The sequence below is a fragment of the Python bivittatus genome, unplaced genomic scaffold, assembly GCF_059951505.1.
Source record: "Python bivittatus isolate LINGU-HERP-01145 unplaced genomic scaffold, Pbiv_v1 ctg000580_np1212, whole genome shotgun sequence".
Taxonomy (NCBI): Eukaryota; Metazoa; Chordata; class Lepidosauria; order Squamata; family Pythonidae; genus Python; species Python bivittatus.
Window position 1 is genome coordinate 5,280,246 of NW_028277087.1, and position 13,878 is coordinate 5,294,123.

A 13,878-nucleotide genomic window follows, 5' to 3' on the forward strand; every position below is an offset into this window, starting at 1 on the left:
TTTAGAGAAGAAATAGTAAATGAGAAACTTAACTCTGAAAGAAATTAATGGGAGGGGGCTCTTTCTAAATAATTAGAATTCTGTTCTGAATTTGCATAACACTATATTTAGTTACTGATTTAAGCCACATTATGAGTTAGCACAGAACATTGAGCCATAAGCTAACTAACTAAATGGTCTTGATTTCTGCAACATGTTAAGCCAGGAAAAAAAAAACCTAACTCAAGATTAACAAGCTGAGTTTGTTGTACAAATGCAGGCATTCACACAACATTATTTTATCTGGTTAAGCGTGTTGTGTGAACCTAGCCTATTCGGATCTCTGCCAAGAGTGATTTCACCCTTCCTTAGCAGAAGTTGCATTAGTCTATCTTTATTTTCACCCTGAGCAGAATCTATTTTGGGTAAGGAATTGAATTCCTCCACCCACCCTCCAACCCACTTTTTGAATAAATAAACTATAATTGAAACTTTAATTCACAGCAGTTACAACTCATCAAATAGAAGCATATTTATGTAAAAATGCAAGCCATACGACTAGGTGGGAGCATATTTTGAAAGCTTAATTTATATTTTACATATTCTCCCCACAAGCTCAAGATGGGATATGCAATACTTGCCCTTCCAGTTTCTCCCACAACAACATCCCTGTGAAGTAGGTTGGGCTGAAGGTTAGTGGCCTCAAGTCACCCAGACGGCTTCTATGGCTGTGGGTGGACTTAGTCTTAGTACAACACCTTAACCATTCCATCACTCTGGCTCTCTATAGCACTTTTGGGGGAAATGTTAAGGAATAAGTTTACCTCTGCTTCTTCAGGGATTTTTTTCCCAACTTTCCAGTCTAGCCTACAACCCTAGAATTTCCTAGTGGTCTCTCATCCATTACAAACCAGGTCCAACCCTGCGTAGTTCTCAAGATCATCCAACATTGGTTCGGTGCTGCCACCTGCTGTGACCAAAGCAGATTAAAATCAAAATAATTAATTAATTTAAAAGTTGTCTTTGAGCCAAGCTCCAATCCTGGTGACTCTTAGACCTTCCTTTTATGGCCCAAAGAGTGAGTGCAGCAAAAAATGCAGCCCCCTTTCCCCCCTTGGTGTTGTGGGATTTCAAGAGGCAGAAGGAGCACCTTTAGACGGCAGATCTAACTTCATTGCCTGGTGGACTCTTACTTTGCCCACTCTTTGAGTGCAACCTGCAGGACACCACCCTAAGCCTAAGGCATCCTTTCAGCCAAATAAAGTTGCCCATCTCAGGTTTAAGCCTCCACAAGACATGTTCCTTGAAGCTGCAGGAACATGGCATATGTGAAATATTTGCATGGATTCCCTTGTCAGAAGGTCAGCTCTCGTTAAACAGGATGGAGCAGATTTGGAAGATCTTCAGAACCTTCCTGAATGCTCAACAGCCTCTTTACGTTTTTTGGACAGTCACAACCAGAGGTGGAGTATCCAGTTCCAGAGGTCCAGGCACCCAAGTCAGAGGTTTTGGAGAAAGCCTGGACAGTCTCTGCCTCCAACACCTTGAAGCCACACACAGGTAATGCAAGGATTCAGGATGGGTCTGAGGCTACCTGCAGCATCAGATGAAAAGTGCAAGATGAGGGATTTCGGCTAAAAATTTGGAAAAGCTTTCTCATGCAGCTCTTTTGCTGGCAGTTGAACTAGCTGCCTCTGCAGGCAATGGGCTTTCCTTTTTAAAAATATAGAGAATAGGAGGACGAATTTGTATTTAGTTAGCACAGTATAGGCAAGAGAAGCTATAGAAACCACCAGCAGGGGATGTTATAGCAATGGATTTGGAGCATTCATCAGAAATCTGGACTCAGCTGCCTTTGAGGTCCCCTCCAGTTCTCGGATTTGATAAAATCTGTGATGTGGTCAAGTCTGGAATGTTATGAATGCTCATGGTTGCCCCAAACTTTACCCTAAGTATTCCTCATTATACAACCTGCCAGTACAGCCTCATTGATTCAAGACCATCTGCCCAGATACCTAGCCTTAAAAGAAACTTTTCCCAACTGGAAGAAAGAAAGGGAGGAGAAATGAAAGGAGGAAAAATCACCATTAAGAATGAAAGGGGAAGGAAGGCAGGGAGGGAGGGAGGGAGGAGATGGGAAGAAGGAAGGAAGGAAGGAAGGAAGGAAGGAAGGAAGGAAGGAAGGAAGGAAGGAAGGAAGGAAGGAAGGAAGGAAGGAAGGAAGGAAGGAAGGAAGGAAGGACAGACAGTGTTTTGTGGACAATGGTTTGAACGTATATGCTGAAGCTGAATGCTAGGCTCAGCTGGTTGTACCTGGCTGAAGAGACTTTATGTGTGATGGGAGAGAGTGGTTCTCAGCCAGAGATGGCAGTTGGGAAAACATGCAGCAACTGTCTGGCTTGAAAGCCACCAAGGGTCCATTAATTCATGAGAAGATCAGGGGAAAGAAACAGCAAGTTTAAATCACCATGATAATTGCAGTCATTTGCACCACCTCACTGGCAGTGGACTATCAGTTGCTTTATACAGTTTCATTCGTGCCTGCATTAAGGTTTTTTCTCTAGTCAAGCCCGGTCAGTGAAGCTTCTGCCAAGCTAGCTAAGGGGCTGATCTAAGCAATAAAGAGTTAGAAGTATCTCGTGTTTGCCCTGGCTGACAGCTGGAATCAGAAGTACCAGTGGTTTGAACTAGGACCCTGACTTGAGTGGAGAGCCAGAGAAGAGCCTTACAATTAACAAAGCACAATATTTATTTATTGTTCTTGCTTTTGAGGTGTAAGCCACGTGGAGTTGTATAAAATGGGGTGCCTCTAAAATTTACATGTATCTATCTATTAAATCAAATCAAATCAAATCTTTATTATGCTCATAGACCAGCATAAGGAGAGTGGGGTATAGTCATTGAAAATAGAGGATACGTCAGAGTAAAAATAAAAATCTAAAAAAAATATGAAAAGCTAGAAGATATAAAAGATACATGAATTAAAAACCAGAAAGTATATATATATATTTTATTATTATTAAATTTCTCCCCCGCCCATCTCCCCCCAATGGGGGACTCTGGGCGACTCACACAAAACATTAAAACCATAAATACATATAAATACATATAAATACATAAAACATCAAAATTTAAAAAACATTACTAAAAAGAGGAAAAGGAGAGTCCAAGAAGATGAAGAATCTGGGGCTGAAGACAGCAGGCCTCTATGGGGCTAGCCATCCCCATGCTTGAGGTATTCCCTCCCCGCCCCAGGCCAAGTGGCAGAACCAGGTCTTCAAGGCCCTTCAGAAGGCCAGGAGTGAGGGGGCCAATCGCACCTCCGGGGGCAGGATGTTCCAAAGAGCGGGGTCAGTGTAAAGGTGCACAGAGATGACTTTGGGGAAGTTACGCGGAGGCCATTAGTAAAACATGAGCTGAGCCAGGGAGAACAAAAAAACATAAGAAAGAAATTAACAATTGCACCGCTTTGATTCTCTTTGGTAGAAAAGGGAGGGAAGGGGAAACACTGTCAGACTTTAAAGATATTGTTATTATCGCCTATATCAATATAGTACTTGCATAGCGACCGTTCGCAGTTACGATGGTGATGAAAAAGTAACTTTATGACCAGTCCTCGCATTTACAACCTTAGCAGCATCTCTCTTCCTGTCATGTGTTCACCATTACAGTCAGTCAGTACATGTCGTCCTGTGTAAAATTGTAAGCACAGTCGCAGTCACATGATTTTTCACTTAGCGACCACTTTGCTTAACAACAAAGATGCCAGTCCCCATTGCAGTCACTCAACAAAGACTACCTGTAGAGTTCCAGCATTTCTTGTGTTTTCAGCTTCCAGCCTGGCCTACTGCAAAGGGCTGACAACAGGCCTCCAAATACCAGTTGCCGGGCAACAGCAGTGAGAGAGGGGTATGCTTCCATCTCCTGCTTGCATCTGGTTGACCACTGGAAGAAGCCAAATGCTGGACTAAGATGGACTTTAGCCTGATCCAGCAAGGCTAGTTTTAGGGCCTTAGGAGGTATACAAAATAATGGAGACATGGCTAGAGAGAAGTCTTCTTGCACACAGCATTAGGTAGCACTCAGGGTCTCATATTAAAACTAAAGGCAGGGAGACTGAGGACTGACAGGAGAAAGTCCTTGGCAAAGGCAGATTTAAACCGTGGCATGTGCTGCCATCAAATGTGATGATGGGCGCCAATTTAAACTCTCTCAAAAGCAGAGTGGACACAGTTATGGAGATCTCAGTGATTTCTATTAGTCTTGGTGGTTATTGGCTCTCTGTTGCAGGGTTCCTCAACCTCAGCAACTTTAAGATGGGTGGACTTCAATTCCCAGAATTCCCCAGCCAGCATGAATTCTGGGAGTTGAAGTCCACCCATCTTAAAGTTGCTGAGGTTGAGGAACCCTGCTCTGTTGAATCCATGCCAGCATCCATTAAATTTTTGCTGCCAGGGAGCAACAGCAGAAGAGGATGATCACGGTCCTATCCAAGGCTGCCTGAAGTTCTCCAGTTGGCCACGGAAGGACACAGCGTGCTGGGACAATTCAGCGCAGCTCTTCCCATTCTTACAACCTTGGGTGCTCCAAGGAACTTGCCAGTGCTTGCCCTGAGCTCCTTGTAACCTGCTTCTCTTGTTTCCTGACTCCTATGTTCACTGTTTCTGTCTCAAACAGCCTCTTTGTTGTCTTTTCAGGCCTTCAGGAGAAATTGGAGAAGCCACCCATTGAAGAGCCAAAGAGTCCAGCGCCAGCCCAGCCCGTGGTGGAGTCTCAGATGCCTCTGGAACACGATTTCCTGGGCTGCATGTCCAAGTAATACAGCTGTGGGTTTTTATCTTGCGGTTTAGAGATTAGGAAGAGAGGGAAATTGAGGATGTTGGAGAAAGTGGGAATGAGACTGTATTTGGATTGGATCAGATGCAAGACAAACTGTGGGTGAAGCAGCTCCTTGGGGCAGGGTAATCTAAACATCTGCATTTGGCTTGAGGAAAATGCTGGCTTCCCTTCTTTCCTTCCTTCCCCCCCCCCCCCCTAAGTTAAGTTCATAGCCCTCAGGAGTGCATCTCTGTGCTCCAAATGGTGCAACTGTCCCTTTAAATCTCTGAAGCTAGAAGGATGGTTGAATAATATCTGTAGGTAGTTAGGTAAGCAGCTGCTAGTGAAACCGTGCTATGTGCAAGCTAATTTATTTTGCTTTTACATGTACTTGGAATTTGGTTTTCTGAGAATCCTAGCTCCCATTTAAATTTTTAATGTTGTTCTTTAACTACACATCTTTAGCTCTGATGAAGCTACTGTACAGAGCTGACAGGCAGGGAGGTGGGTTGAGGATCCTGAACATGGATGAGCAATATTTGTAGGCACCTCAGAAATCAGATGGGGTATATGGAATAAAATTTCCAACAATGCTGGAATTGTTCTGCTTGGGGTTTTTTCCCCCCCTTAAGGATTTTTTTTATTTCTACCAATCTTGGGGCTGTTGCTGATGTTGCTCTGACCCTTGTGGTATTTTGACTCTGTAAGCCTTGATGCTCATATTTACACATTAGAAGTAGCAAGAATGAGGGCACAATTATTTGTTTTTGTTCAGTTAGCATAATTTGCTGAACCTCCAGAATCCAGCTTTTCTTCATAGACCATTTAGATTGCTTAAGTGCAAAATCTGAGGGTAAAAAAAATCTTAGAGTGGCCTACACGCTCTTCTATGAAAGGCAGTGGGAAATATGCAGGATGTGATTTCTGGTTTCTTTTAACAGTAATAGCATGAAATAAGAAATAGTCTAGACTGGTGTTTTTCAACCTCGGCAACTTTAAGATGTGTGGACTTCAACTCCCAGAATCCCTAGCCTGGCTAGGGATTCTGGGAGTTCAAGTCCACACATCTTAAAGTTGCCGAGGTTGAAAAACACTGGTCTAGAAAGCTAGACAGGGGCACAGAACTAGTTAGGCCATGTCTTGGAGAAGCAATTTGGATGTAGCCTCTAAGAGAAACTTTCCAAAAAATGAGAAACCGAGCTAATTTGATGATTGGGGGAGGACTGTTGGGGGGTGGGCTGCCTGGAATAATAGGTGGGACTAACCAGGTTAGAGGTGGGGCCTTCAAAGAGGAGGAAGAATGAGCTTTCTAAAGGCCCACGTTGCAGAATACACACATCAGGCCAGCCTATTTCCTCCTGTGTCCTAGCTCCCATCTCTAGCTTCTTCATCTGCCCTAGCCTGCCTGCCTGCCTGCCTGCCTGCCTGCCTGCCTGCCTTCCTGCCTTCCTTCCTCCTTCCTTCCTTCCTTCCTTCCTTCCTTCCTTCCTTCCTTCCTTCCTTCCTTCCTTCCTTCCTTCCTTCCTTCCTTCCTTCCTTCCTTCCTTCCTTCTGTATATTGGTGAGTTCCATGGAACATCTGGCAGTTAACAGTGTCATATCCAGGGGTGTCCGCAGGGTATGGTCAAAAAAGTCATTTTCATGAAAAAAAAGCAGTGTTTCTCTTTGGCATAGATTTCATGAGATTTTACAACAGTAGAGCAGTGTCATTGTGTTAATTTTTCCTACTTAATGATAACTGTATTGTAAGGTATTATTGCAAACTAGTGATTTATAGATGTTTAATATATGAAATACAAGGGGCATAATTAGATGCTTAGTTGTACTGGATCAAGGGAATGGCCCTGAAGGACAGGAGGAAGAGCCGCTACCAAGACAATGTTCAGATAAAAGAAACCTGAGTTGGGGGCAGAACTGTAACCTGAGAAAACGTCTCAGACAAGACCCTCCCTACTTCTCATGAAGATAAAGGGAAGGAGAGGGGAGGCACATTCAGACTTACAAGATTCTGTTACTATAACTTTAAAATAAAAATAATATTGACCTGCAGGACTTTGGTTTCCTAGCCTGGTCTACTTTGAAGGGCTGACATCACTAATTTCTTTCTTTTGGGGTCTTTTTTTCTTTTTTCTCTGTTTAGATTTTTTTTCATTTATTAGTTCCTTGTATTTCCATTGTTTGTTTGTCCTTTGTAATTTTGTTATCTTTTGTAGTCTTGTTATAAAATATTTTTTTAAAAAAGTCAAGTTGATAGCTGCAACAGTGTGACTGAAGCCCCAGCTGTTTTTTTTAATGTAAATCAACACAGATTTTAAAAAATGGTGGAACTTCGATTCCACTGTTGTGGCCACCAGCTTCACTTTTCTGACCATCCCCTTCCGTCACCCCTGGTCAGATCCCCAGCTGAACGATAAAAACCTCTATGGAATGTCAGACAATAAAGAATACAACATGGTGGCAGTAAGAATAAACGAGAAATCGACAGATAACAAGCAGAGCAAAAATTTTCATCCATGTATATGTGGATACTGTGAAACCCCCTCCTCTCAGGTCCATGGTAATCTTGTGGCCTCTCTTGGGTGGGTGGGGGGCTGCTTCTGGGTGTTACAGGCGTTCAGGGCTGCCCCGTTGGATTCTGGCTGCTTGTCTCTTCCTTTCCATCATGGTGATGCTCTGGCTGAGTTGCGCCAGTTTGGTGACTGCGCCGGATCAACATGTCAAGACTCAGGTAGGGAAAGATGAATAAGAAGTGGGTCCTCTCTGTATATGGGTTTTTTTTTTTTCAGGACTGTTGAGGAACTTGGATTGCATGAACTTGATGTATAACTTGGGATTCTGGAGAGCAGGAAGACGAGTAAGAAGGTTGCTTTGGCCCCTGACTTTTTCCAAAATACATTTGTCAACCTTCAAGTACCCAAAGATTCTCTGTTGTTTTCTTTGGCAATAGGTTAACGTGTCAGTCCCTTTGGGTATTAAAGTGTTTGATGCATTCAGAAGGAATTAGGCACTTTTTCTTATCAATTTTTAATAATCAGTGCATTTTGATATAACAGTTTTCCTCTCTCATTTATGGGTAGTCCTTGGGTTATGACCATTCATTCAGCAACCGTTAAGACAGTGGTGAATGAATGGTACTTACAATGGATCCTCATAGTTCTGGCCATTGCAGTGTCCCCACATGATCATGTTCCAGGCACCCGGCTCACAATTTCAATGTCTCAGCAAGCCATGGTCACATGATCATGATTTCCACCCTTCCCTGCCGGCTTCCCACAAGCAAAGTCAGTGAGGAAGCCAGCAGGAAGTTGGAAGTTGCAGTCCTGCCAGCAGCCCCTCACTTAACAACCCATACGATCCTCGTTTAACAGTGGCAACTGGGACTGCTGGAATTGCCATTGCTAAGCGATGCGGACACATGACATTGCATTTTACAACCCAATAGCTGTTCTAAGCTGAGGACTACCTGTACCTCCTATCTTTCTTTCAAAAAGCTCAGTGATTTTGTCCCCCCACCCCGCCACCAATTTTATTATCACAGCAACCCTGCACAGTTGACTTGGGCCAAGAGACAGCCACTGGCCCGAAGTCTGCAGTGAGAACAGTGGCCCTGTGGATAGTTGAATATAGGTCCTGATGGAACGCTTTAATCCAGGGTTCCTCAACCTTGGCGACTTGAAGATGTGTGGACTACAACTCCCAGCATTCCCCAGCCAGCATGCTGGTTGGGGAATTCTGGGAGTTGAAGTCCACACATCTTCAAGTCGCCAAGGTTGAGGAACCCTGCTTTGATCCATCCTTCCCTACCTTCCTATTCTCAAAGGATAAGCACTATTCTCACCCAAGATGTTTTCAGACTTCACCCAGGCTGATACGCGCTGGAAGACTCACAGCCAGAGATTCAAGGACAAGGGTCTGATAAGATACTTTTATTACAGATAAAGAAAAGCTCTTAATACTGAAGAAAACAAGCTACTGAACAAGTCATCTCTCTGTCTCTCAATCCCCAGGTTCAGATCCTATATCTGAGTGGCTCTCAGTCTGCTAGTTTCTTGCTGGGAAAAGTAGTTGGCCCTTGTGTGTTGTTACTGCAGCGGGAAAGACTAGCTTCTGACTCAGCCAGCTCTTGCAATTGCATTGGGGCATCCCAGTTGGGTCTGGATATTCTTGTAAGCCTGCCAGTCATCAAGACCTATGAGTTTGTTGTTTTCTTATGTTGGAATAGCAACTCCCAGAATTTTCAGAAGGTGCTTGAGGGTGGCAGGGAATTCGGGGAAGCTGTAGACCAGGGTTTCCCAACCTCAGCAACTTTAAGACGTGTGGACTTCAACTCCCAGAATTCCCTAGCCAGGAGGAATTAAAGTTGCTGAGGTTGAGAAACCCTGCTATAGACAGAATGCAGCCAGGAGGTACTGTATTGGAGAAGGCTGTCTAGCCACTCTTGATCACACAATGATGGAGTTGGAAGGGACTGCATGGGTCATCTAGTCCAGCCTTCTGCAACGTGCAGGAAAACCAATTAAACCATCCTTGAGAGGCAACTGTCCAGCCTTTTCTAAAACGCCCACGATGGACAACTCTGTGCTGACTTTCAATGATAGCTTAGCATTGGTTGTAATACTCTCTATCCTTCCTTCCAGCCACTGAGCATCAATGGAGACAAGGAATACCTTGACGACCTGGATGGACCTATGCCTTATTCCTTACGCCCGGTCATTGCTGTTGCCCTGTGCCCAGCGGATGAGAACAAGGAAGCAGGCCTTCTGCCGGTCAAGGTGGATTTAGACAAGACTGCCCTCTAAGAGCCTGCCCCTGCCCCACCCCTGCCCCCCGCCCTCTTAATGCCCCATCAACCTCTCCCCTCCTCTTGAGTTCCTTTGAACAACCACACAACAGTCTTTCCGGGATTCTTCCCAGCCCCTCCCATAGCACGTTTTGTCACTGCTCTTTCATCCAGGAAGGTATTGAGGAGCCCAGCGCTTTCCTGCAAGGCTGTGCTGGAACCCCCAGGTTTTTTCTTTTCACCAGCAACAACACTTTGGTTGCTGAGGAACAGTGGGATAGCGAGACCCTTGCTTTCAAATGCCGCCACTGCTTTTGTGAATTTCGAAATGAATGAGCCATGGTTGTCCCTAGCATAAGATCCTGAAGTTGGCCAAGGGGACCTTGGGGAATTTCTTCCCTTGACTGAACAAGGCTGGGTGATTCTCTGTCCCTCTGCCTCACTGCCAACAGGGAGCTGCTGCTTATCCTGGTCTTCTTTTGTCTTAAAAAATTGGTAACAAGTGGCACAATGGCTGCTTTTTATTTGAGCCCTGTCAGGAATACTACGGGATGCTTCCAGACCAGTGTTTCTTGGCAACTTTAAGACCTGTGGACTTCAACTCCCAGAATTCCCCAGCCAGAAAGGAATAGCTGGGGAGTTCTGGGAGTCAGAGTCCACAGGTCTTAAAGCTGCCAAGGTTGAAAAACAGTGTTCCAGGGAGAAAAGTCAAGGGTTGCCGATCAAGATAACTCCGCTGTTATTCTATGGCCTTGTTTGCCTGACAAACTAGGACATGGTTCACTTAACCATGATTTACTGAGTAAGCCACAGTTGCCTAGGTTGACACACTGCATGAAGCCATGGTTTGCACATTTGAACGGCTGAGTTTATTTAATATTTATTTAATAAATTTATATGGCCGCCCATCTCATTGAACATGACTCTGGGCGGCGTACAACCAACACTTAAAATATTGTAGCTGTTAAAAAAACGTAAAAATATAAATAAAAGCAGGATTGCAGAAGAAAACATCCATCTAAACACAATATTGGGCAGGCTGCCCATGGGATCCCCAAGGTTGCTGGAAAAGCCACATTTTCAGGGCCTTCCAAAAGACTAACAGGGATGGGGCCAAGCTCACCTCAATCGGCATGATGTTCCAGAGGGCAGGAGCCACAGCAGAAAAGGCACGCCTTTTCTGTTCATCCCATATGCTAAGCCACAGTCAAACAAACCATCTTACGTCTTAGCATGTGGTGTGATCCAGCCTGTATTCCCTCCTTTCTGTTCTGCCCCCTACAAAACAAGAGTATGTTACAGACAGGATACAAAGGGGAGACAGTATCCTCTAGATGACTGAGTGACACCTAGAATGTCAATATCCTGGTTTGGCTTCTGGCCACGTGGAATCTAGCCAGTTCAACAGCAGTCTGCTTCCTCTGTCAAGGTGAGAACTTCCCAGTCCCCCGTAGAGCATCTTATCTGCCTTCAGGATTCAGTCCTTGTAAAAATACTTAACCATGTTTGTTGAGCAAGGTACACTTGGCTGGGCTTACACAAGTTGCTCAGCTTTAAAGAGTGGTTTATAAAGTGTGATGTGTGAATCCAGACTTGGCCCTGCCTGACACCAGAGAGTTTGGAATAGCCACTGGGGGAGCTAGATCAGCGCCTGGCAGCTTCATACTTGTCGGGGGGCGGGGGGGGGGGGGAGCACCAGCAACTGATCTCATTCTTTGCAAGAAGGAGAGGTTAGTTTCCATTATTAGTATCTGCAGGTAAAATGATCTCGGGTCGCCAGGCTGGAAAGATCTGTGCAGCACTCCTGCTCATTGATGCAGAAGGCCTCATGGTCAGACCCAGGACTGGGCTGTTTTATATGTGCAGAGGGAGGAAGAGCAGCAAAAGGACCTGGGTCTTTCCATCTAAATTTCAGGGAAACCCCTGGATGGGTATTTGCTAAATTCCTCAAGAAAGCCACGTTTGGACACCTTGCTAAGGCCAAACAGTCAGGAGCAAGAGAAGCAATTTGAAATGTCTTTTTTTCCCAATTGCTTCCACTACCTGCCACCCCGAAATCTACAGAACCACACAAATGAGGGGGGAACACAGGCATCCAGAAACGCATAAGTTCATGAAAATGGTGCAGTGGAGGAATCTTTCTTCCTCCCAAGACAGAGAAAGGGAATCTGATGCTTTGGTGCTTTTTTTTTTCTCTCTCTCTTTTCATCTTATGCTTGCTTGAGAGGAGGGCGTCTTTCTGTTGTTTCCAACCCAACAGAACACGGAAAGATATTAAAAGGATCAGGGCTTTGTCTGGCCGACAGCAAAAACAGAACAGAAGGGGACCAAATTTGGTATAGGGGGAGAAGCCAGCAGAAGAAGGATTGAGCTTGAAGATGGGCAGGATCTGGTTGGGGGCTGTGGGAAAAAAAGACCACCACCCCCATTTCACCCAACGGAGAGACAGTGGGGCATCGGCTCAGGATGCTGCCGCGTCCTCCATTCTAAACCCCTTGATCACGTGACCCAGAACGGACCTTATGCAGCCTCTCCCGTGTTTCCCAGTGCGCTCAGACACAAATAGTGCAACACGAACAGAGAGCAGAAACACACAACACATTGCTTCAGCACACAGAAGAACTAAGCCCCTACGGCTACTGCTTGGAAAGAATTCCAGAAGCCGTTCTCTGCCGGCTCTCCCTGTTTTCTTTTTCTCCTGCGACAGGAGGCCTCTTCCTTTGCTTCTGCGGTTTTGGGGCCTGGGGCCGAGTCGGGTCACAAGCTAGTCTAGGAGTGTGCTGGCCCCCGGTAAGCTGCAGCAAGGGCCTGGTCTTTGGGGCTGGGCATTTCTTTCTTGGGTACCACAGTGCCAATGTTCCTGCCCCCCCCCCCAGGTTAGATAAGGAACTATTAGCTGCATTCACACAACATGCTCCGCTTGGTTAGGATTAGCCTCGGTTCAGTTCTCCGTGGTTTAGTTTTTTGGTTTCCTCCTGCAAATCCAGAACAATGGGTTACCTCAGTAATCACGTGAAGCGTGTTACAAGGAGCAGCCTGTGTGCAGTGTGTCTAAACCAGTGTTGTCCAAACTTGGCCACTTTAAGATGAGTGGACTTCAACTCCCAGAATTCCCCAGCCAGCATGGCTGGCTGGGGAATTCTGGGAGTTGAAGTCCACTCATCTTAAAGTGGCCAAGTTTGGACAACACTGGGGGTCAGAGTCTGAGGTTCTCCCCCAAAGCAGCACTGCCTTTCTTATCTGACAAGTCCAACATGGTTGGGAAACGTTGAGGAAGAATCGGTTTAGGAGCAAAGGGGCGCAGGGCTTGCTTCCTCAGGATGCCTCAAGCAAAGAGAAATTTGCTCTGAAGTAATTCTCAACCTATCGACTGCCCTGATTTGATTCAGAAACTCCTCTGAGTCTAACGGGGATGCGTTGTTGTAGTTGTTACTGTTGTTGTTACTATTATTATTATTATTATTATTATTATTAATATGCCCTTGATGAATGCAGGGCACCTCGCGATCCCAGTGTGTGTTTATGAGAAATGCCCATCCTTCAACTTTCTCCCCTCTGGAACCTCATCGTGTACAGTAGTACAAAAAGTGCAAAAGCTTCTTCCCTCTCAAACTGGTATAATTTTTTTCGCTTGCTTGTACAGTCGGCCGAACAGTTGTTTCTCTGTACATAGATTTAACTTATTTCCACGCCCCCGTTTGGCTCCCTGACTCCCTTCCCCGTGTATCAGGTGTCTGCGTGTGAAAAAAGATGGCGTCTGTGATCATGCAAACCGACCCGCACACATAAAAAAAGGGGTGGGTCTTTGATCATGTTGTTGTGGCGCCATCTTGACTTTTTTGACACCCCCTCTGCAGAGACTCCTGCTGCATATTCTTAGTTGGAAATACTGCTTTAAAGTGTTTGGAGGAAGAGGTAGCACCGCCTTCCCCAACCTGGTGCCCTCCAGGTGTATCAGGACTGTAAATCCCAGAACGGGATGTCAGCAACGTAGCTGGAGGGCACCAGGTGGGCGGAGGGTGGGCGAAGCCACACCGGAGCCCTTAGTTTGGCTAAAAGGAGCTTGCTTTGCATTCAGTAACCTTTTGATCTTTGAAACACTTCTCTCTTAAATATATTCTGGCATACTTCGTATGGGAAGAATACTGGGCTGGTTATATATATTTTATGTATCTTTGAGGTTCATTCACTTTTCATCAAAGTTTCTGCATCTGATTATTTGTGTGAAAAAAATAAGCTATCTTCATGGCACTTCATTGTTCTGCCTGGCTTCTTTTAATTCCCTTAAAATGTCCTTTCTC

General features: G+C 45.2%; 1 protein-coding gene across 1 annotated transcript in view; it reads left to right on the forward strand.

The window, feature by feature from the left end:
* The window catches only part of TMEM59L (transmembrane protein 59 like), a 39,615-nt gene extending 27,328 nt beyond the window's left edge, over positions 1-12,287 (forward strand). Inside the window, exons 5-8 of the mRNA XM_088149417.1 lie at positions 1,431-1,539; positions 4,677-4,794; positions 7,408-7,525; positions 9,435-12,287. Coding sequence (XP_088005543.1) covers positions 1,431-1,539; positions 4,677-4,794; positions 7,408-7,525; positions 9,435-9,596 — 507 coding nt within the window. The 3' untranslated portion in view covers positions 9,597-12,287. The remainder of the gene's footprint in view (positions 1-1,430; positions 1,540-4,676; positions 4,795-7,407; positions 7,526-9,434) is intronic.
* The last annotated feature ends 1,591 nt before the right edge of the window (positions 12,288-13,878 follow it).